The following is a 24,362-nucleotide window of genomic DNA, read 5'->3' on the forward strand; positions in this document are numbered from 1 at the left end:
CGATTTTGGAATAGAAACTAGACCAGGTAGAAAAAAATGGGAATGCTGATGGCATTTCCATTATATAAAACAATGGAAAAAAGAGAATTGTTGATTTTGGGAAAATGAAAAAAAAGAGAAAAAAGGGAAACAAATGAGCTTAGGAGAGAGGAGAGGGTCTTGGACTGATTGGGAGAAAACAGGAATGATCAAAAGTTAGAACTGAATGGATTACAATGGTTTTTGGAAATGTCGAGAAGTACTGAATTTTAAGTTGGATTTGGAGAGACTCAGGAAACAATATCGGATTGGTTCTATAAGCTCTAAAGGTTATTTGGTCTCTTTTGAGGAAAAAAGTTCCTTTGGGAGGATCTCCTTCGAGAAGTCATGTAGAAGTGCTAGAATCCTTAGCTCTCAACTGATAAGCCAATTGTGATCCTGTTATTGAGGGATCACAGCGGCGGATCTGCAGTTAGAAGAGAAGCAACACTAGGAATCACAACGAACCCTAGGGGAATACCAATCCTATAAAATGTCTGACTCTGTGAAGCATAAAAAAGGAGAAGAAGGAGCTGAATTCCTGCCAGAAATTGCTAATTCAATTGAAATAGCTCATTTGAGACCCCATGACTCAAGACTAAAGAATAACGTAATGATTATGCTAATTCGTAATTCGAGAATCAAATATGCACCCGGTGGCCAAGCCGCCGGGACACAGCACCGCCTGCGGTTAGAACACAAGGGACATTGAGAATGCATGTATAGAAGCCAGCCACGTGCCATGCTGGGGCCCGGCGGCGAAGCCGCCGAGACCCAGCTAGTATATATATATATATATATATATATATATATATATATATATATATATATATATATATATATATATATATATATATATATATATATATATATATATATATATATATATATATATATATATATATATATATATATATATATATATACTAGCTGTTGGGAGGGCGCTTCGCGCCACCCCAGGACCTAGTTGGTGGGGGCGCTTCGCGCCCCCCAGCGCGCGTAAGGCGTTACGCGCCATATTAGTTACGCGCCATTGTAGCTATGCCCCTGTGTCCCGTAAAACTTGCGAATATACAACATTCTTGGCTGTCCCATTGTCTGTGCATATAAATAGATTGTCAGGTTTACCGACTCTTGAACATGCAACATATAATTGTCCATGAGAAAAACAATCCGTATTCAGATCTATACCTCATTATTCTAATGATTGCCCTTGAGTTTTGTTGATGGTGATTGCTAATCGAACATTCCCTGTGTCCCCGTCGTCATTTATATATCCCCCCTGTGCCCCCCGGCGTCCTCGTTGTAGTTGTGTCCCGGTCGTCATTCATATTCCGTGTGTCCCGGTCGTAATTTGTGTCCCAGTCTGTAATTTCTCTTTGAGTGTCCCGGTCGTCATTTATATTCCCTGTGTCCCGGTCTGTAATTTCTCTTTGAGTGTCCCGATCGTCATTTATATTCCCTGTGTCCCGGTCGTCATTTGTGTCCCGGTCTGTAGTGTCATCTTATAATGACGTTATATACAAAGCCTTATATACTTATAATGACGTTATATGCAAACCCACAAACAAACAAACATGCATACATACAACTTTTTTTATATATATAGATATAGTTTCTTTTTTAGTTTTTTCTTTTTAGTTTTTCTTTTTTTAGTTTTGCAGCTTTTTTAGTTTTTTACCTTTTTTTCCATTTTAGTTTTTTACCTTTTTTATTTTTTTAATTTTTTTTAGTTTTTTTCTTTTTAGGTATTTTTCTTTTTTTTAGCTTTTTTCGCACCATATTAGTTACGCGCCATTGTAGTTGTGTCCCTGTGTCCCACCTGTGAATATAGATGGATATATATATATATATATATATATATATATATATATATATATATATATATATATATATATAAATATATATATATATATGTTTTTAACTACGTAAAACTTGCGAATATACAACATTCTTCGCTGTCCCATTGCCTGTGCATATAAATAGATTGTCAGGTTTACCGACTCTTGAACATGCAACATATAATTGTCCATGGGAAAAACAATCCGTATTCAGATCTATACCTCATTATTCTAATAATTGCTCTTGAGCTTTGTTGATGGTGCTTGCTAATCGAACATTCCCTGTGTCCCGGTCGTCATTTATATATCCCCCCTGTGCCCCCAGCGTCCCCGTTATAGTTGTGTCCCTGTGTATACCAGTCGTCATTTATATTCCCTGTGTCCCGGTCGTTATTTGTGTCCCGGTGTCCCAGTCTGTAATTTCTCTTTGAGAGTCCCGGTCGTCATTTATATTCCCTGTGTCCCGGTCGTCATTTGTGTCCCGGTCTGTAATTTCGTCAGTCGACAAACAACTTCATGACGGAACAATGCTCAATCCTTATAATGACGTCAGTCAACAGACAAACAGCTTATTTTTATATAGATAATAGATATATATATATATATATATATATATATATATATATATATATATATATATATATATATATATATATATATATATATATATATATATCTGCGTCTCTTCTGTGCTAAATTTGTCTGAAGTCTAAAGTAGAACTAGGAACACTAGGACAATTAACGTAAAAAAAACCTTTAATTCATGGTGTTGTTGGCCTCTATTTTTCATTTAATCGGAAAAAAAAAATTCACAAATATTTGTAATAAGATTTTGCAATGCCAACACGTCCTCATTGTCGTGTTCAATTGTTTATAAGATAACAGCTCCAAAAACGGGTGCCCTTTCACACAGAGTAAAAACACTTTCAGAGAAGTTTTCTGAGTTTACTTATTAAAAAAAACTTACAATATCATTGTCAATATTAAATTCATACATCGCTTATATCGAATTCTTTGTAACTGGGAAAATATATTTTTCACAATATATTATTATAACGTATTTTAAAACATATGTTTTGGGATGTAGTGTTTCGTTGTTTATTTTGATGTTGGTTTCGGTAAATGGTCTCATGCTCCATACTCTTTTTCTTTTTTATTTTAGCACATCCTCGCAAGCTCTGCTTTTGTTGTGCTATTATATAAAAAACGATTATTTTCAATAAAATTATTCTACTATTACTACTTCTACTAATAACACACATTGGCAAGATAGTTCTAGAACCACCACTCGATTTCCTCCTTTTTTGTTTCACACTTCCACACCGTTTAAATTATAATCTTTGTAAAAAGATTAAAGAATAAAAGGGGTTGCTGCGTATATAGCTCAAATAGCTAATTTTTAATGAAAAGAACTTTTGTATTTTCTAATGAAACAGTTCTATCGTAACATTTCCGTGTCGATATGATAAAAAATAAAAATAAAAAAACATTCATTTCAGGTGGCTTTATGTGGTTTTTGATTTTCTCATTTATAGGAGATCAATATGAGTCAGCCACCTTCTGCTGAACTCCCATTTCGCAATAAAAGTGTAAATCTTTAAATTGTGTTTCTGTGTTCTCCAAGTATATTTAAAAAAAGCGTACAATACAGGTATAAAGGAATGTGTTTACGCGTTTCTCACTAATCACATACACACTGTGACTGATAGCGTTGAACGCACGGAATCTAAAGCTTGCAGTAACATCACGTTTTCCCTATATAGTTCTTGGACAACACTTTCAGCAGCAACTAACTTCTCAGTCTGAAAAGAATTTTTTTTTTAGAAAGATAAGGACATAACTTTACAGATTAGGACAAATAGTAGTTAAAAAGATGCAGTTAAGGCTATTCGATGTCCATTATTTTGGTTTTAAACAGACAAGGTAATTCCGTTAATGGAAAAGCACTGACTACTATTGAGTTCTACTTCAACGGTCGATCACGAAAATTAACGTTTATTTCTGTTTAAAAAAATCAGATGCAGCCTAGATACATTAATGCTTACTTCCAAAAAAAAAGGATTAAACTTTTAAGTTCAGATGGTAGACAATGCTTTTTTCATTAGCATTATTACTTCAATTGTATAAAATAAAACCTCATAGAAACAAGTTAAAATATTATTCCTGACGTCTCTAAAGTAGCAAGGCAGGCAGGAGGTACTAGATTCAAACTAAATACATAAGCTCCTGTACGTTAAAACATTTGACTAATGTAAAATTTACTCTATTTGAGTATCAAAAACGATTCGGTGGTTTGACCAAGAAAAGATCTTTCAATATCCAGAAGCTCCAAAACTACCCTAAAGCTTTTTTTCTGGAAAATAAACCTCCACGTTACAATATTCTTAGTTAGATAATGCCATACAATATTACCTATGAAAGCAAATTTATTTAAAAATTGAACGGAAATTACGCTACATATTAAGGATAGGTGCTTCAGGCTAAAGTTTGGCATTCACAATAAATATTCTCGAACCTTTACTTTTCTTGTTTTTTTTTTAATTGAAATTTTTCGGCAATAATTTTTTCCGGTACACCGGAAACTAACCCGCACAAGGCTTAGCCCACAAAAAAAACCCTAAAGCCGGTAAAACTCAACCCAAGAAAAATTCAACCCATGGAAAAGTTAAATCAGCACAATTCATCGACCAGTACAGAGTGTTTTGCTACACAAAGCTTTTCAGGGCCATTTTAGGTGTCTAAATAATGCTAATGATGGTGATGACATTGTCAGTGGCGTAGAAGACGGTGACAATTATCATAGTAGTCAAGACAGTTATGATGACAGTAACGGCTGTGATAACTTCGATGACAACATCAAAGGTTATTGTCTTCGTTACAACCTATCTTAATCAGGGTTATTATCGTCATGGTCTTCTAATTTGTTGCAGTCGTCTTAAAGATCGCTCATTTCGTCTACATCATCATTATCGTAATAATAATCATGAGTTGTTCTTGAATGACAAAGTGAATATCCAGATCGCATTTTTTCAGGAATTGCTTGAATAAATATCAATCAATACCGAATCTCTACATGTACCCTGCGCAGACAAGGACTTGAATGAAATATTCCATTTTACACTAAAGATTTTTCTCCAATAACTGAATAACTTTCTCCAATAACACTAAAGATCTTTCTCCAATATGAGAGGAGCTTCCTTGGCAGCCTTCTCACCATCCCTTATTAACGCTTAGTCTTGCATATATTTTTTTTTTTCAAATAAAATGGATTATGGAGGTTAGTTTACCATATGCCCTTTAGTTTCGTCTGAAGGGCCTTTTACGAAAAAAGTTGGAATCGGGATGAAAATACATTTCTCATTTAGTTTATAGTCCACAGGCAAATCCACTGACCTCACCCTTAGAAATTGGTGTGCAACTATGCAATATTTATACGTTACTGAATTGCCTCTTGAAAACAAAGCTTTGGCACGTCCTATTATTGCATTATACAGATTATATTCAGCTAGTACATATTACACAAATTATAAAACTGTGATAGCTGTTCATTTTATACGGACTATGTAGATGTTCAGGAGGAGAAATTGGCACAGCGTAGCAGCACATCATCACTCCAATTTTTTGTTCTGTGGGCCAAATCTGCGACTATTCTTACCAGATAAACTACAAAACTTTGAATTTTGACAAACAGATTCTAATAGAGACCTGGAGAAGCTCTAGGGTCCTAATTCATTGTTGAATCCTTGGTTTAACTTCATCAAGATCGTACACATTCTGGAGGACGATTTTCCCTTTTTCTAAAACTCGAAATTATTTATACATTCAGAATCAGTATAAAAAGCGTTCTTTTGATACATATTTATAACTGTCTTTAAACGTCTTCTATGTAGAGTTTCAATTATTGTTCATAGGAATTGCTCCTTAGTCACTGTTTATTGCACCATGAACAGTTTGGAATTTAAGAGAAACAAAGCTTTATTTACTGATAAACCACCATCCCGTTAAATTCTTGGTTAAATTGCCCCAAAACCTCTGAAGTATAACACGTTTTGCACGTAAATATTCACACAAAAGGTGAACAAGATATACTCAAAAATTAACAGCGTTGTCGTAAAAGACATAATTTACCACTCATTCTTACGTATCTCACCTGAGCTTGATATCTGGTTATTTGTTGAGCAAGGACTTCTTGATTTACATTCATTATTCTTTCCAATTGATTCAACTCGGATTCATGTATTAATCTAGTTTCTGAAACAAAAAGAAACACTCAAATTAAGCAACATACAACACTTGTCTACAGAAAATTTTTGAATAAAGAAGCACTAAACTAGCCACTGTTTCTCTTTCACATTTATTATTTCAATATTTTTTATAGTTTTTTCTTTGTTTCCTCAAAAGAAACTTAACTTTCAAATAGTCATGACATTCAGCCAATCCAACTTCTTATCAGAGTATTAAATAGTGATTAGACGATGAATTGGAATTGGACCAATCAGAACTTCTCAGAAAATGAGAATCAATTGAAATTTCTCAATTCTTGTTATGATTTTGATGTGTAATTAAGCATTGCTAATTCATAAAAAAGTGCAGCTATCTCTTTATTATTCAGATAAAGCTAATGCTTATTAAAGCAGATAAATCAAGACACAGTGGATCGAGTTTGTCTCTTTTAGTATTAAACAAGTTACCTCTATGAGACTGAGCATTCACAATATTGTTCATTTGAATTGTGAAATATTTTCTATTTATGGATAGGTCCTGAAGCAAGTTCTTTCAAAGTAGCAAGGCAGTAAAAATGAAATGTGATTCTTTAAACTGGTTCAGTGGGAACTTACACAACCATATACGTCTAGAATCAGAAGAACCCGGGAAATCAGTCTTTAATGAAAAAAATCTCCATATACCGTCGTACAGTTTTAGTACATAGCAGGCGCCAAGTTTGAAAATAAGGAAAGTGAAAATTGAAAATAAGGAAAAATCAGCAGACATCCAGCGAATAAAATGTTATCATGGAACTCAAGAAAGTGTCATTTTTCAGAAGGATGTCTGCGTAAAACAACAGTAATTTAATGAACAAAATTATGTAAGAATGTAACCCTAACATCTTGTTGTCAAATAGGAATGAAGAAAAATGTAAATATCATAAAGCAGCAACGAATCTAAGCTATGCATTAATACGGTTATTGTTGGAATTATTCAAGATTAACGCTTCAAATTATTATTCAATTGACTCACCTGTAAGGACATCCTTTTAGAAAGACAAATCATGCTATTTTGTTATACTTGCCCCTTCACGAAAAGAAATCCCTATTCCCTTCTGATTCCAATATTCATCTTTTTACTGAATTTTTATTATTCAAGACAAAATATTGATTTTTTTTCATCCGAGGCCATGATAAAAATCTCCTACACTGCCTTCTTTCTGTAATAGACTTAATAAGGTCATAGGCATATGTGTGTCATAGGTTTGAAATACTGTGTTATTACCACCGGGAATCACAGATTATCTATGTTTAAATTTTTACTAACGAAAAAGCATCATCAAATTTACCGAATTAGTTTGCTTTTTTCACGGTTCAATGTGGCAACAATGTTGAAACTTGCATGACCAACTTGTTCATAAGTTTATAAAAAAAAAAAAAAATGAAAAAAAAAACGTAGAGAATCCTGGTTTTCCTAACATGGAGCCAAGGGGCAGAAATGTTTTCATTTTGAAGTCGTTGGTACTATAAGGTAATTTTTTATCTTTGCTTAGTTGATAAAGCTCTCTTTCCTGAATCCGTCAATGAAGCTAGGGTAATAGGCTAAGTAATTTTTCTGGTAAACCTTGAGCAGCTTTGGAAATATTTTGATGCATTAATTACTAAAAAAAAAAATCTTTTATTTCTTACATTAAACTTGAAAGGAATGCATTGGAAATGCGCATACATGGGACCAAAGAGTATGTGTAACTTATAAGAGTGGAACCTAGCGCTAGTGCTAACAAAAAGATCATTAGCTAGCGTTTGGGGTTCTTTGCATTTTCTCCACTGTAATAATAATAACAATTACTTTAATTACTTTAATCGGTAAAATTAGCGTAGTATATAGGGTCTAATCGCAGTTTCTGACAGAAAAACGATTACAGAGCTTGAATAAAATGCCAAGAGACGCCAGACGTTAGATGGGACTGATGTTTCTTTTTTTTGTCGTTACAAGCACCAGTTTCCACACTTATAACTTACATATACATTTTGAATAGGACAGAGAATTTGTCCAATAAACAAGCAATAAATCGTTTCTAATTTCAAATGCTTCTTTATAGATTAATCAAGGAAAAAAAAAAACCTCAGCTTGTTGGTTAAAAATTTTTTTACCAATCAAGGCAATGACGATTGGATGGCGTCTCTACAGAATTTTTTCAACTTCATACTGTACTGTACCGAGTCGATTTGTTCAGTTTGTTAAAGTATATAGGGCTTGTCAGCATCTGAAGCCCTTGCTTTATAAACTCGATTCTGATTATTCCTTAGTCTATGATTCATTGCCCCAAAATCGGCAGACCGCCACAAAGTGTGAGATATTAGGCACTGAAAGAAATCTTATACGAGTTCGTAATAAAACATTAGCAAGACCTGCATACAACTAGGGCCACACCAACAGCCGGTTCAACCATTTTTTCACTCACAGTGTTAGTCCGTGTAAATAATATTGTCTTGTTTTGTCTGTTTTTCTTTTTATATTTCTTTTTGTATGAGTCGTAGATAAATTATTATCATTATTGTCAATGCTTTAGCGTAGACTTTGAAAAGAACGATGAATATCCAGTGTATTATTACTTTTTTTTCCAGCACCTTATCACAAAAAAAAACGGAAAATCGGAAAAACTTTGGGAAGGATGGTGCGATTACAAGTTTAAAGTTCTATTAACGTTTCAAGGGTTAAAACCGATTGGAGAGCCACTTGTAACTTCCAATTTGAACTCCCCCTCAAGCCCACATGGAATATTATCAAAGTTTCCAGAATTTTAATCAGAAAGATTTGTAAAAATGCTTTTTGTGCCGCAAAATGTTAATTAAAACCCAGGGACCCTAAAAGCCCATGTAAAGCAGAGACTTCATATAAACATTCGAAAAGAAAAAAGGTGGAAATGTTACACCTTGTTAAAATCAGTCATATAAGGATTTTTAATCTGCATGATTGAAGGACCCAAAGCGAAGCTTTTCGCCTTTTTCCCCAGGCGTCATTTTTATTTTATTTTTAATTTTCACCAAAAATGGTATTTAACGGTTTCTGAGTTTGGCAGTTTTACAGCTGATGCTAATCGTGCAATAAAGATATAAAAAATGGAAGCATCTTCAGCAAATACCATACCTTATTGAAAACGGGTTCATGCGCGGATTTTCAATCTTCATGATTAAAGTAGAATAATTAGAATATTTCAGCACGTGCTCCTTCAACACACCTCTCCCGGGTATCTACGCATTGTGTGCCTCTCTTTTATTCGTGATTAAAAAACTGGAACTTGTGATTTCACATCTGATGCTAATAAATAAATATAGACATCTAAGGCTAAAAGACGCTAGTACATATGACAGGATGCTTATACCCCCCCCCCCCTAGCACGCCCCTTCCCCAACTTCACATATATAAACATATTTTATCTCTTCTGACTTAATATTGTTCCAAAGTCATTTTTACAGTCGTCAATTGCAAATCTAATTTAATTTATTGAACATAAAAATCTTAACACAAACCAAATTCTTTCGAAATACCAGTGTGTGATATGGTGAAGGGTATGCTAACACGATTGTACGTAAATCATTCATAGTCTTTAAGACTGCAGCATGACTGCTTTAATGTAAAAGAATTAATTATTCTACAAGAATATCTTTTCCACTTCTCCTCCTCACCCCCTCTTAGCTGTTAGGTCCTCTAACATGATCAGTATCGTAATTGCTGAGAGATATAAATCATTTCCAGTTGGGTTGATAGAGCCTGCAACCAAACTTGGGTGCTCAATTGAAAAATACGTTTAATCAATAAATAGTAAACTTTATCTACAAGACTTACCAGTAAGTATTCTGTCTGTTGCTTGTTGCTGAAATTTCAATGCCATATCTAATTGTTTGACTCGTTCTTCCAAGTGTTTCAATCGATGGTTCAGATTCTGTAACACTGAGAGCTCTATTCGGCAAGCTGTTCTTCCCTCGATTGTCAAGGACTAAAAAACATTTTTTGTTTTATACATGATTAATGACAGTGCTTTAATGAGTATGTTTTGACTAAGTCTCACAGACAAAAATGTATTGACTAGATCAGATTTATACTGAGAATTATGAGGGATTTGCCGTATAAATTGTGAACAGTCTTACTTTTAGGGATGAAAATTTCCTTCAGTCTAGTTCGAGTGTAAGAACACAAAAGAAAAATTACTTCAAGAAATATACATAGCTTCAGTTTTAATTATGTAAATAAAACTGGATAGAAGAGCTCAAAATGTTCTATTTTACTACAGACATAGTTGAAAAATGGCTTTATCTTTCTGGCGATTTACTTAGAAAATGTACTAGTTCAACACAAGAAGAAATTATAAGAATGTGATTGTTTGTTCCATGGTCTATTTTTATTGTTGGGCCAATTACCCCTCTGTTTAAACGTAGATTGGATTGAAAGCTGGGTAAATCCTACCAAAAATAAAAATTCTATACGTAGCCTATACAAAAGAAGGAACCAATTTTTCAAAAAAAATTGACAAAGTTCTTTGTACAAGGTTAAAAAAAAAAGTATTGTGACCTACGTCGGTTTATAGAAGGAGTGTTCCAAAAGTAAAAAATACTTGTTTTCCTACTTTGTGAGGCAACTGCAATGATTAAGAAAAAAGATAGGGCGGAGGGTGTTTGAACAGCAACGGACAACAGTTGGCCTTGTGATGATTTAGTTTGTCTTCAAGACTCAACCAGCCCCTTCTTAAGCACTTTTGCTTCTTACGGTTATTAATAATTGTAATTAATCGTAATAATACGAAGTCTAAACAAACCTAAATTTAGAAAATCAAATTAAAGATAATATCAAATCTGTATAAAGAAAAAACCATTGTTGGTCTAGGATCTTCATTTAAGGAAAACAAGTTTGTAAAACAATTAACATGATTTATAGGCGGAAAATCCCCCCCCCATAACCAACTCACCATATGTCCATCATAGCTCATGATCAGTGGCCAAGATAACAGTGCTATCATGTCACAGAAATTAGGAGAGGGGGCGAAATACATTTTTGAGAATGGAAGGGGGGATATTTTTTATTCAAATTCTTAAATATAATAGCAAAAAATTCATTTGTCAACGGAAATACCCCAAATGAGGGCATTTCATACCTTCCTAAAAGTTCATACCTGACTCAAACATTAAATTTCTTATTTATTATTAAAGAATAATGGGACTCGTTAAACAACTCTTGTTTGTTACTTTGCAAAATGTTTGTAAAAAAATCTTTCTAAGAAGTTAAACCTATGTAAACTTCGATTTTGTTTATCATTAAATGCGGTTAGGCCACAAACCACTTAGTGCTTGATATACAGTCGATCAAAAGAATTCTAAAACTATCCTAGGAAACTTCTCTGAGAAAGTGTAGCACATCTTCCTCGACTTTTTCGAGTCCACATTTTCGAGTTTTCATTCGCTGGATTAATTTTTTGGTACCAAAAATACCTTTTCACCTCTCTTCATTCTTAACTTGATCAATTTAGTCACCTTGGGATTAATTTTAAAACGTATTCTTGGACACTAAACGCTAAAAATCACCAAAAATACCTACGTTTCCCGAACACTTCGGGAAGCCGGTAATAAATGAATTCTAGGTGCAGATTTTATCATCAAGAACGGCAAGATGTCCTTCCAACGAAATGCCTAAAATAAGATTGCAATTTCAAGTTGAGTTAGGTGCACGTCAATACTTACTTTGAAGAGTTTATTACAAATGGCAGGTGGTGGTTGACTAGAAAATATAGGCATCCGAGTTAAATGACTTGAAGAGGGTATTGGACTAGACGGTCGCTGACAAAGAACTGTGTCTGATCTACGCTCGAGCTTCAGCTTTTGGCTATTAGCATTGAAAACTGCTGCTGAAAATTCGTTCTTTGAATAGGGTTTCAATTTATTTTGAAGACTTTTTAATTCACAGCTATGCTTTGTCATAAGGATTTCTTTCTCAGTTTCATATTCTTCAATCTGCTTTTGTAAGTTTTCTATTTGCGTTTCGTAGTTGAACTGATTGTACTGCAGTTGATTCTTGAGGGATTCAACGCTTTCTTGGAGCTTTGCGGTGGGTATATCTTCTTCATATGAGACACGAGAAGATTCCGATTGATAGAAGGAAATTTGACGACGCAGTTCGTTATTTTCCTCCTCCAAATCAACAACCTGGAAATAAATAATAAAAGGTGGTGAAAAGAATCACAATTTTGCCCTTTAGCAAGGCTCAATTGAGAATTACTCAAACAAGAGACAATAAGAATATGGCGTTGCTAAACCAAATAAGCATAAAAAAAAATCAAATAATGTCCGGGATTAAAATCTTTTGTAGGTTTGAGCCCAGATTCCAAATAGGATTCACACACTCTATCCTTTCGATTATAGAGGTATAAAATCTTTGACTTTATCTTCGATGACGCATTTACCGATTGGATTGTCTGCCAAATTTGAAGCTTTTCAACTTTTTATTAGTATTTTGATCAAAGCTTTCTATCCAGTCTTCAACTAAAAGAAAAGAATATGGCATGGATTTTTGCCGAAAATTGAAAGTATTTGGAATGTTAAGTAAATAATAAGCATTTGAGGAAGTGCTGGATTGAAATGTGTTGACTGAGCTAAACATAATGAAGAAGTATCGACTGAAAAATCGTTGCGGAACTTAAAATATTCATCCTAAAACAATGCCTCTTATTTAGCTAACACATAATTTATTTTGTCAACACTATGTCCTTAAATATCTAACACAAACCTGGAAACATCATTGCTTGGTTTTGTAATAAGCTTTGGGTTTTTATACGAACACGATTTATGTTGATGATTATTTGTCTATCAAGGACCACCCTAAGTTTCCTGTATTTTTGGTTTGAAATAATCAATCTGGAATTACAAAAAGGCATTTAAAACGATTTTAAAATGAGCCAAGTGCTTTAAATCCTTTATAGGGTATGAAGACCTATCACGTTTATGCTTAACAGGTAAATCAGGTGTCATAAGTATTTCCTTCCTTATGCATAAGTTTTGACGGTGTAAATCCGTTCATTTAGCACTGATATATAGACTGCAGTAGACTAAAGAAAATATATTAGTTTGAAAAAAAAGGCGAATGCACTTTTCACAGCTTTGGTACCATGGAAAAAAAACCTTGTAGCAACTAGAACATTAACAACACAATTAGCAACGGGAATATTTTTCTGACAGATTGAAACCATTTTTGACAAAATCGAAACTTGTAATGTGACTTTAACATACCCACAATGTTTTTTATATTTTTTTTGTAGTTATTTTCCTTTTTTAGCTGTTCTTTCTAAATTTTTTTTTTTGCTTTTATTGTTCCTTGTTTTTACTCACCTTTTCGAAAAGGAATTGATATATGATCAATTCAACCGGTAATAGGATGCTTTACCCTTAGACCAGGTATATTTCCCTTAAAAAAGGGTTAAAAACTAATAATTTTAAAAATTATGCCTAAGTTTGTCTCTTTGTGAGACTTTAATATATACCGATATTCATTCCTGAAAGTCTTAGTAACTTCAGATTTATTAAAGTTATAAAAGGGAAAACCTTAAAATGTGTTTCTGCTAGTTTTGAATTCATTTTATTTATTGATAGTGATTTATGGTAGTTTTACGCTTGAAAAATTATTTGACTTTCTTTCTGCCCATCTTTGGTTTAATGTAGCTCTTTATTTTCTTCTGAAAAAGTTTTCTTGTGGGAAGTTTTTTAGAATTAATTCATGTTAGTTTTTAAATGACATGGACAAAATGTATTATTTATTTATTTGTTACGTTTTTTAGACCAGGGCACTTTGTATAAAAGGAATTGCTATAGAAACTTTGAAAAGGGCTCATTCAATTGGTAATTGAAAGGGCTAGTGCTCTTTTTTAAAATTGGAACTGGTTGGAAGGCAACCAGCCCCCACCCCAGCACCCATCATTACCCAAAACACATCCAATCCAAACTCCTAGATAATTTGTTCAGCGTAGTTGAAAGGTCCGGAAATTATGTCTATAAACTCATATTAGTCAACGTAGAGCAACAGTGTTCACAAGTTTGTTTGCAGAGATTAAACTTTTATTTTCATATCAAATCGTGAGAGCTTTATAGTTTGGATAATTTAATTTTTAATTTTACGTATTACCCGAATGGTTGGATTTTGTGTCTTCCTTCAGATTCACGAGGGTTGTCGAAAATAAGTCAATAAGAATATTTGACCACTTTTTAACAAATCCCAGGAAGACTGAAAAATTACCTGAAACTAAAATATCTTTTTATTTCTTGACATCCTTGACTTAAGACAGCTTTTCCATTTGGAATGGTGTCTTTAAAAATACAACATAAATACAATTTTTTGAACGAACTAACATTTTAGATTGAAAATCAGCAATGTCATTTACCAAAAGCTATGAACAAATTTATTCTTCTGTTTGTTGAGAATGAATATAAGTCAAATTAGTAAGTGAAGCTTTATTGCAGTGAAGCTGCTCAGATTAAAAAGAAGTTCAAAATAGACGGTTTTTTCTGCTTATAGTAACGGACTATTCTAATATTTTGTGACTTGTTTGGTTATTATCGTCACTATAATACACTCCGGAGTACTTTCCAGTATTTTCCCCTTCTTTCTCTTTCTTAGGAGTACTCAGTTTTATTGCTGTTGGCTTCTTTCTTGTGATAAAGGAGACACATCGAGTTCTACCTCTCTATCTACCTCTCTATCTACCTCTCTACCTCTTTCTGCCTTGTTGGCGCTGCAAAAGGCTGAGGAACAATTGTTAAATTTTTTTTAGTGGGATTGTCTCAGAAGAGTTTAAATACTCCCCTGGCTAACTTTATGTCAAACAATAAGCTGTGAAAAAAAAACGGTCCGGATATACTTTTTATGACTATAATGAAAGAAAGTTAAAATTCCTAGGTCAGCTTTAACGACTGAAGGATAACAGATTGCCAAAAATTGTACTTTTTAGCCACCTATGTCGGGCCAAACGAAAAGCAGGTCTTCCCCAAATAGATTGGGCTCTGAAGAGATTGGGGTATTTGAGGGCGTGTGCAGGTGGTTTGATGCTGCATTGACTTATTCGTAGCAACAGTAGCAGCTTGCTTAATATTTCTTAATTTTCACCTTGAAAGGAGAAACCGCCTACAAGTATTTCTTACCTGTTTCTCAAAGGTGGACCTCTCGTCGATGGTCGATAAGGAATCTGTGTCACTTTTCTCTTCAGCTTTATAAACGAGCTCTTCCAGCTCTTTAATTTTCACTTGAAGTCCATTAAACTTTTCGTCCATGATATCACGTTCTTTTTTGAACAAATCGCGCTCTTCTTCAATTTTCTGCTGCCAATAAATATCCAGATCATCATACTCTTCTTTAAGAGTATCTAATCCATGTTCTAATTCTTTTGTCCGTTCTTCAAGCATTCGTTTTTCAGTTGCTGATTTTTCTTTTTGATCAAGTACAGTCTGATTCAGCTCTCGAATGCGCTTTTGAAGTAATTCAGTTTCATAAGTTACTCTTTCTTCTATCCTCTTATCAATATCACTGCTATCTATTCGATTCTTCATCAATTCTTCTTTGTCCACAATCATTTTCAGTATTTCAAATTTAATACGGTCTAACTCTGTCTTAATTTCACTACATTGCATTTTGTCGCATATACTAGAGTGTGAATCAACAGGATTCATTTCTTTTTTCGGGAAGGAATCTACGAATTTCTTGCTGTTACTTTCAAGCTCTTTAATTTTTGTTGCTACTTCTACCTTGATACTTTGAACAGAAGATAGTGCCTTTTCTTTATCTATTGCCTGATTAACTATGTGGGTAGCTTCCTCAATCCGACAATGAAGTTCCTAAAATATTAAATAAATGAAAAGTGTGAATTAGACATCCTTACTAAATTGAAGTAGTAGTGGAAACCAAAGTGGAAAGTCATCTGTGTTTTACTTAAATTTTCCTCAATTCTAACGATACATTGATTTTAAGGAGCGCACGCATCAGAAATAAAAATATTTCTTAAGCTTCTTAAATGTGCGGCATTCCAGTAGCGTATTTTATTTATCTAAATATACTCTGATCATACTAGTAGAAAAGACTTTAAATGCACAATTTGCGTAAAAAGAGAGCTAAAAGGAAAAACAAATGTAAATGATTTTTGGGACCCCCCCCCACTTATTGTATGTAAATTATTTAAAAGTTCGTATAACTTAGACAAAGCCACACTACAAATAAAAGTTCTTTTGATTAAGTGCTTCCTTAAATTTAGTTAAATAAAAAAAAACAAGTTTTTTTTTAACTGAAAGTAAGGAGCGACATTAAAACTCAAAACGAACAGAAGTTATTCCGTATATGAAAGGGGCTGTCCCCTTACGCTGAAGTTTTCATTGTTTTAAAAAGTAGAATTGCGAGAAAGAGTCAAACTTTAGCGTAAAAAGCGAGGCGTTAAGGAAGGGGCAGTCTCTTTTAAATACGGAGTAATTTCTGTTCATCAAAAAAAAAATTTCAGCTAAAAAAAGTAAAATTAATATACAAATTCAATTTTAATTATTCATGTACTGTGAGATACATAATAATTTCTGTCCATTTTAAGTTTAATGTTGCACCTTAGTCTCAGTTGAAAAAACTTGTTTTTTTTTAATTTAATTTTTTATCCAACTTCATGGAAATTAAAATCCAACTATTTAATTTAAAATCCAACTTCATGGAAATTCTCTTTCTCCATGATAAATTCCTCCATGGAAAGATCCTCCCATGTAATCCCCTACCCTTCACACCTCCAGAAAAATCCCCATTGAAAACGTCTGTATACTTCCCAATAACCAATACTATGTGTAAACAATGGGCAAGTTCATAACTTGGAGCCCGGAGCCCTTCCCCCGAGGACTGTGGGGGATTAAATCGTCCTCAAAGACATATTTATTTGATTTTTTGAGCATGCTAAACAAAATGGCTATCTCAAGATTTTGATCCGGTGACTTTGGGAAAAAATGAGCGTGGGAGAGGGCCTAGTTGCCCTCCAATTTTTGGTCACTTTAAAAGGGCACTAGGGCTTTTAATTTCCGTTAGAATGAGCCCTTTCACAGCATTCTAGGACCCCTGGGTCAATACGATCACTCCTGGGAAAAAAACAACAACAAAAAAACCAATAAACACGCATCCGTGATCTTTCTTCTGGCAAAAAAAAAAATACAAAATTCCACATTTTGTAGATAGGAGCCTTAAACCTCTTCAGCAGGGTTTTCTGATACGCTGAATCTGATTGTGTGATTTGAATTAATATTCTATGACTTTTAGGGGATGTGTTTCCCCCTTTTTTCAAAAACAATATGAATTTTCTCCGGCTCGTCATGGGTAAGACTAACCTTGATGAAACTTATATATTTAAAATCAGCATAAAAATCCGATTCTTTTGATGTATCTATTAGCATAAAAATTCCGTTTTTTAGAGTTTCGGTTACTAATGAGCCAGGTGACTCCTTACAACAGTTCGTTGCCACGAACTGTTTGATACCTTATACCGTAACTTCTAAGCTTTTGCTTAGAAGTTACTATTTTTTGTGGATAGATTAGGAATTACTAATAAGGTATTATTAGTAAGTGGAGAGAGAACTTTCTTGTAGAATTAAGTCCGAAATTTCTGTATTTAAAGTATAGAATCCTATTTCATCCCTTCCTGTGCAATAGACAAGTCTTATATTTTAAAGTTCGAATCCACAACCTGCAAAGAGGCATCTTTATCATACGCTACCAGGTAACTGACCACATGTATGACTAGCGTTAACCGTTACTTTATTAAACCGTTACTTTACTTTTATTAAAAAATAATCTTTACAGCATTGATTGACATATTTCCACCTATAATTCGTAAATGTTTAAAAGCCAGGTCCAATAGTGCTGAATATTAATTGACCATAAGAGAGCTCTGTCCAAGAGACAAAGCTCCAGTTTGTTTTGCTCTGCTCGCTATGTAAATTGGGATTTTTAATTTTTTCCACTAAAGTTTATAAGATATTAATGAAAAGCTTAAAAGATTTCCTTTTTTGAATAGTTAAAGGGTCAGAGATGTTTCATTGCCTCAGACAGTCTACTTGTCGTTTTATTTTAATGCTTATAACAGCAACTAAAACTGATTCGACCCTAGTCTATAGCATTCATCCAGCCTAGCGCAAAGATTCAGCAATGGGTTCAAGTCCCTTCACTTCAAGATCAATTCTATCTATTAAAATTTTAAGACGAGTTGCAATCATTTTCAATTTTTTATTTAATTAAATACCATGTTTTCTTCGGGTAAATTCCCCCTAAAAGTATTTTCAAAACATATTTTTCCACTTATTTTTAGGATTTTATTAGTATGTTTTAGCAATTCTTAAAACGTGTAATATCATACGACATTCAGTGTCGTCAATTCAGGGAAATTGAGGAAGAGGGGTGGTGGTGTATTCTTTTAAATACGGAGGGAGGGGGCGATTTTGTTTTTTATTCAATTTTTCCAATGAAAATACAAAAAAAATTGACAAAATCCAGAGGAGGGGGGCCAATTCCCCCCTTCAATTAGCGTCACGGCTAGCGGTAGTTCTCTGATTTTACACGGCTAATCCTTTTCACTGACTAATTAAAAAAAATGGATTAAAAGAAAACAAAAGACTGTAGATAATAGCATATAATTAAAATACTTAGGGTCTAGTATAAGATCTACGATATTCTAAAATCAAATAAAAATGATATAATCATTACTGATACTAGTGTTATCATTACTGCGATACAACTGGTGAATTACAATAGAAAAAAAAATACAATTACTTTGAAAATAGTATTTAATGCATTAATCAGATTTTGTCTTTCAATTTCCATCAAACTTCCCCTTTTTTCAATTGTATTTTTGCAGGCATTTAGCATCAACATTATGACATTTAGGTGAACAGTGGACCTGATTAACTGCAAAACCTCCTTAATTGTAATAAAAGCCCTATCCCTTGCTTTCAAAACCCACAATCTATTACCTACTTATACATCTTTTTTCCAACCTCCATAATTGCAAACTATGTTAGTGGTTGACGTTTGCATCATGATACAACCAAATAGGCTAATTTTATTTTTGATCCACAGGCCGCTTAACATTGCGACGAGTTTGTAGCAGCAGTATAAGCAACTTTTGCTAAACAGTCCTTTTCCAAGTGTCTTCATTTTGAAAAGGTCTTTTAAATAGCGTTCCTGGATAATGCCTTTTCGAACACCGAAAATAAGTACAGCAACTTACAGCACATTTATCTAGCATTTGTTTTTGATGTTGCTCTAAAGTATGTTTGTACGGTTCCATTTCTTGTTTAACTGCTTCTTCCACAGTTCCTTCGATGTGTCTCAATCGCTTTTTGTATTCATTTAAATCTGAAGACAAATTCATACATTCTTCCTAAAAATAGAACAGAAGTTATCGAGAGAGGGAGAGAAAGAGAGGGGGTGAGAGAGAGGGGTAGGGAGAGAGGGAGGGAGAGAGAGAGGGAGGGAGAGAGGGAGGGAGAGAGAGAGGTAGGGAGAGAGGGAGGGAGAGAGAGAGGTAGGGAGAGAGGGAGGGAGAGAGAGAGAGAGAAAGAGAGAGAGAGGGATAAAGAAAGAGAGAGAGATCGGTGCATTTCGATCGATTCAGGATTGCATTTCAAAAAAGACAAAACAAAAAGAAACTAAAACCACTTGACCAGTATCACCTGAAACAAAACCAACATCTTGGCTCCACTCAACTATCAAAACCATAAATATTTAGGCAAAATAGCTTTAATTCCCACCGGAGCTCACGAAAATCATCCATGTTTTTCAAAGTCGTAGGTAAACAATTCCATGCATGGGGTCCTAGATGCCGAATAGAAAATTCGAGACCTACGGGTCTCAACAGCGGACAAGCGGACGCAAATTATATTAGACTGTCTCGTAAAATGTGTATGAATATCACTTCCTAATTCAAACATACTTTTAAAGCATATTGATAAACAATTTTAAAATATTTATATATAAACAGGCTTCGATAAAAAATGAAAAGTCCTGCTAATGGCAAGATTTTGCAATCTATATACCTCTTTTGTACCTAGTCTTTAAAACGAACACCGCATAACCCACGAAACGCTTTATTCTGTAAAACTCGAATGTGATGGAGAAGAGAAGAAAATGTACTACCCCAAACAGAACAACATTATAGTAGATAGGGATGAATTAAGGAATAATACAGTGTTCTTAAAATATCGCTTGGGAAAATGAGCGTCATCCGCAAAGCTGGGGACAATCACTTTTCCCCCGACACATCCAAATTCAAGATAATACGAAATCATATTAAAAGCTCTATATAAATCATTTCTAAAAAACAGAAATAACAGGGAACCAAGAACAGTTCCTTGGGGTACTCCAAATTTAACATTACTGACTAAAGAAGCGATATCCCCTAATTGTACGTGTTGAGTTATTTCTTTTAAAAACGAGGACATTATTTAGGGAAATGGTCCTCTAAAACCACTATTTTCTAATTTGGCAATAAGAATAAAATGATCAACGCAGTCTAAACTTTTACAATATCAAGAAAAACAGAAGCAAATTTAATACCATTATACAACACATCCCCCACAAAAGTTGTCAAAAATAAAACAGCGTGTTCAGTAAATAGATCCCTCTGAAAACTAAATTGGTTTGGATTCAAAAATGACTTGCTCTCCAAAAATCAACCATTCTTTTAACTATTAATTTTTCAAACAGTTTGGATGCTACTGGTAATAAAGAAAAAGGCCTATAATGTCCTAGTACATTCTTATCCCCACCTTTATAATCACTTTATTTGATTATGCAGAAGACCCACTTACGTTACCCCACCAATCCATCTTTATCTCCATGGCCATTTATTGGTCTCACTTCCTGGGATCTGGTTTCGCTCAATCACACAGACTTTGCATCAAAGATGTTTCAAAATCGAAGTTTGTAGAATTGGGACCGATTCTCAAATAATTGAGGAAAATCGCATAGAAAATCTTGGATAAGACAAACACACTGAATTAGCCAAAGGGAAAAGAAACCCTCTAGATCTAATTTTTGAGACCCAGCCTTCCTCTTTCAGCACGAAATGTCTTTTAAGTATGCTTGCCATTTTTAAGGGTAAAATTTATGTTCCTCAAGATATTCGTAGGTTATGTTTCTGCAGTCCCACGTTTTAATATTTCGTCGTGAGATATATATTGTTTTGTATTTTTATTTTCCAGATTTTCTAACAGCAAATTATTTTGCAATTTTTAGCTACAATTCATATCTTTTTAGATGCAAAAAATTCAGTAGCATAACAAGCACAAAGGAAAATAGGAAGATTCCCTTATTTTTAAGCGCGTTTAGATCATTTTTTTTAAGAAGTCTAGGAATTATCATAATTCTAGCTTGGTATCATAGTTCTGACTTGAATCCACTGGAATGACTAAATCTATAGCTGCTGGCTTTGTTTCCAACTCCTATTCTTCACAGGGGAACATTAACCTTAAGACAAAGGCATTTCTAAGTCCCATAAAACAGAGTTCAACAGAAACATTCTCCATTTTAAAAAGCTCGACAGCAAATCTTTGGAAGAAATAATTGCTAACTTCTGCTTGGTTCAACTGGTAAGTTAAAAACAAAAACAACCACAATAATTAGCAAACTCAAAGTTGACTCTTAAAAATCGAAATCTGAATTTTGTTTAACCAGATTGCGTACTGAATTGTAAAACTTATAGAGTGTCACTAAGCCCGTTATTTAAGGGGAGGATCTGAGATGTGCATTTAGCCTATAATCTCCTTTTTTTCAATAAATTAAAGCTCAATTTTAAAATAAATAATAACAGTAAATTTTCTGTTGCTGATGCAGGGCTAGTCTATTGACAAATATTACATTGCGAAATTTGATAGTCAATCTTGAAAAAAAGTCGTTGACATTTAACTTCATCCTGAAAATTTATTCGCAAATTTTGTATTTTATTTTCCAATTGCGTTAAAATAAAGGAGACGGTAACAGCTTCAGCGTCCTGTATATTAGCCACCTGAGCTATCAAAGAATGAATAAATATTCCGGGACAGCATGAAATGAAACTAGATGACATTGGGAGGGTCAGATCAATCAGAGACAGGGAAAACCAGATGAAAAACAATTTTGATATCTTACAGCATAGAGTTTCCAGTTTCAAAAAATTTGGAAAAATTTCCAGAACCTTTTCAGGAAGTTTACTGAAAATTTTGAGCCTTCATATTTTGCAGCAAGGCATTAATTAATTAATATGCGAAGATTGTGATGCTCCTTCTTCTTTGGAGTAAAGATTACATTAATTAATATGAGGCAAATCGGTAAGTAAAATTCAGGTTAAGAAGAATGGACCCTCCCCCTTTTAGTGAAACGTGTTAAATTAATAGGTATGATATGTATGCATGTGTGTTGCTTTTAAATTTTCGCCATGAATTCAAAGTTGGCTATGAAACTGTTGGAATAGAATGTTCTTTAATAGAGAAGTCCTATAGCAGCCACAAAACCTAGAACACACATCTTATATTTAAAATACAAGAACAATAAGTTTAAAGTTGTTCACTAGTTGATCAGAAACCCTCTTCCACCGGCAATTTGTCTAGAGGAATCCCTAAATTTCCCATAGGGTCTGGATGAGACAAAAAGCTAAAAAAGTACTCGGAAATTAAAATTGTATTTCAAATATACTTACTTATATAATTTTATATTAATTATATTATATTATAACACAATTATATAATTAAAATATTATATTAATTATATAATACATTAATTTATATTAATTATTTTATGTTAATTAGATTATATCATTATATTAAATTATATGATATAATTGACTGGTTTCTTCCTAGGGAACGAACACCAATTCCAATAAAAGTAGTAGATTTATTTGAAATGTTTAAATTATAGTTATAAATAGCCCGTCAGCAATTTGAATGCCAGTTCGGTATAGGTCTAAAACTAATTTTGTTTGGTCCTTGAAACTCTCATTATTCAATAGCGAAAAAAAAAACAGTTTTTGCACACTGAGTTTTTCTTAATCATGACTTTTATGCAACAACATGATATCTATGGGTAAATAATAAAGAGGAAGTTATTTTTCATAAAATATATATTATTTTTTTCTTAATATAAATATTAATTACTAATATAAATAATTATTAATATAAATACATCTTTGAAACTTTTTTCTTTGTCTAGCAACAGAACAGTTGAAAAATAGTGTCCTATAAGGTTTCATGTAAAGAGAAAAATAATTGCTTGCTGAAGAAATGAATACAAAAAAGAGTAAAGAGTCACTTTAAAATGACTACATAACACTAACGTCATTGAGAGTTAGACCACGAGCAGTATACTGCAAATTTTTGGTAGCTCAGATTAATCCATTAAAATTGAAATTTTACGAAGAATATTTATAGAAAAAATGCCTTAGAACTGATGTACATAAATATGAGGCACTAGGGTGCAAGCGGTGACTTTGATTTACCAAGAGGTTTATTTCAATAAAGTACATGCATAACCATCACCAGAGTCAGTAATCCTTAGAATAAGTGTGTTTTGGCACATTCCTTTCATGCTTTGTACCTCTTTATTGCGTAGTCTTTCAGTAGTGGAAACTAAGAGCCTCTCTAAATTCCGAAATCGTTCTTCTTCTTGGTACGAAAGTGGTATAGCCTCGTATTCCACAACCTGTTCAAACAAATGTGATGATTCACTCATATTTATTTCTATAAAGAAGTCTTATCAAATCATCTATACCTGCCCACAGGACTCTTCCTTCAGAATACAAAGAAGTGAAAAATGTATCCTAAAAACGCTAGTTGTTTACACTCTACCCTCCCTCCTCTCGAAGTAGGACCTATATTGAACTACGAAAGTACCCTTATTGAAATTAAGTATTCTGGTGTAATTGGGGTGGGGAGTGGCCCAAGAAAAAAATCCTGTCTAGGCCCTCATTATGGGTGATTTCGGAGATGGTTCGTTCTGACAACAAGGATATGTTAAAACTGAATAATCAATCGTACCATAGATAAACCTTTTGAGAAAAAATCTCGATTCTAACAACGAGAATAGCACACATATAAGCTACGTCTCATATTGATTCAAGTTACTAGTTCACAAGTAGAGCCAATGTTTTAATTCTTTTAGTAAGTCGCACCAATACAGAGATACTTATGATGCTGAAAATTGTACGAAATTCATAAGTCAGAATATGAAAGAATAGAAAGGAAAGCAGTTGTAAGAAGGCAGAATATGAAAGCAGACAGG

The 24,362-nt window shown here is 33.6% G+C and overlaps 1 protein-coding gene across 6 annotated transcripts in view; it reads right to left on the bottom strand.

The window, feature by feature from the left end:
• Nucleotides 1-3,461: 3,461 nt before the first annotated feature.
• The window catches only part of LOC136029451 (ninein-like protein), a 123,318-nt gene continuing 102,417 nt past the window's right edge, over nt 3,462-24,362 (bottom strand). For 3 of the 6 annotated variants that reach the window (XM_065707872.1, XM_065707881.1, XM_065707865.1), the window contains 7 exons: nt 23,679-23,783; nt 19,339-19,491; nt 15,245-15,934; nt 11,801-12,262; nt 9,915-10,065; nt 6,010-6,110; nt 3,462-3,661 (listed from right to left, as the gene is read on the bottom strand). In XM_065707872.1, coding sequence (XP_065563944.1) covers nt 3,545-3,661; nt 6,010-6,110; nt 9,915-10,065; nt 11,801-12,262; nt 15,245-15,934; nt 19,339-19,491; nt 23,679-23,783 — 1,779 coding nt within the window. In that variant the 3' untranslated portion in view covers nt 3,462-3,544. The remainder of the gene's footprint in view (nt 3,662-6,009; nt 6,111-9,914; nt 10,066-11,800; nt 12,263-15,244; nt 15,935-19,338; nt 19,492-23,678; nt 23,784-24,362) is intronic. The other 3 variants (XM_065707896.1, XM_065707904.1, XM_065707889.1) reach the window with 1 other exon arrangement.

This window comes from Artemia franciscana, chromosome 1, assembly GCF_032884065.1.
Source record: "Artemia franciscana chromosome 1, ASM3288406v1, whole genome shotgun sequence".
Classification (NCBI taxonomy): Eukaryota; Metazoa; Arthropoda; class Branchiopoda; order Anostraca; family Artemiidae; genus Artemia; species Artemia franciscana.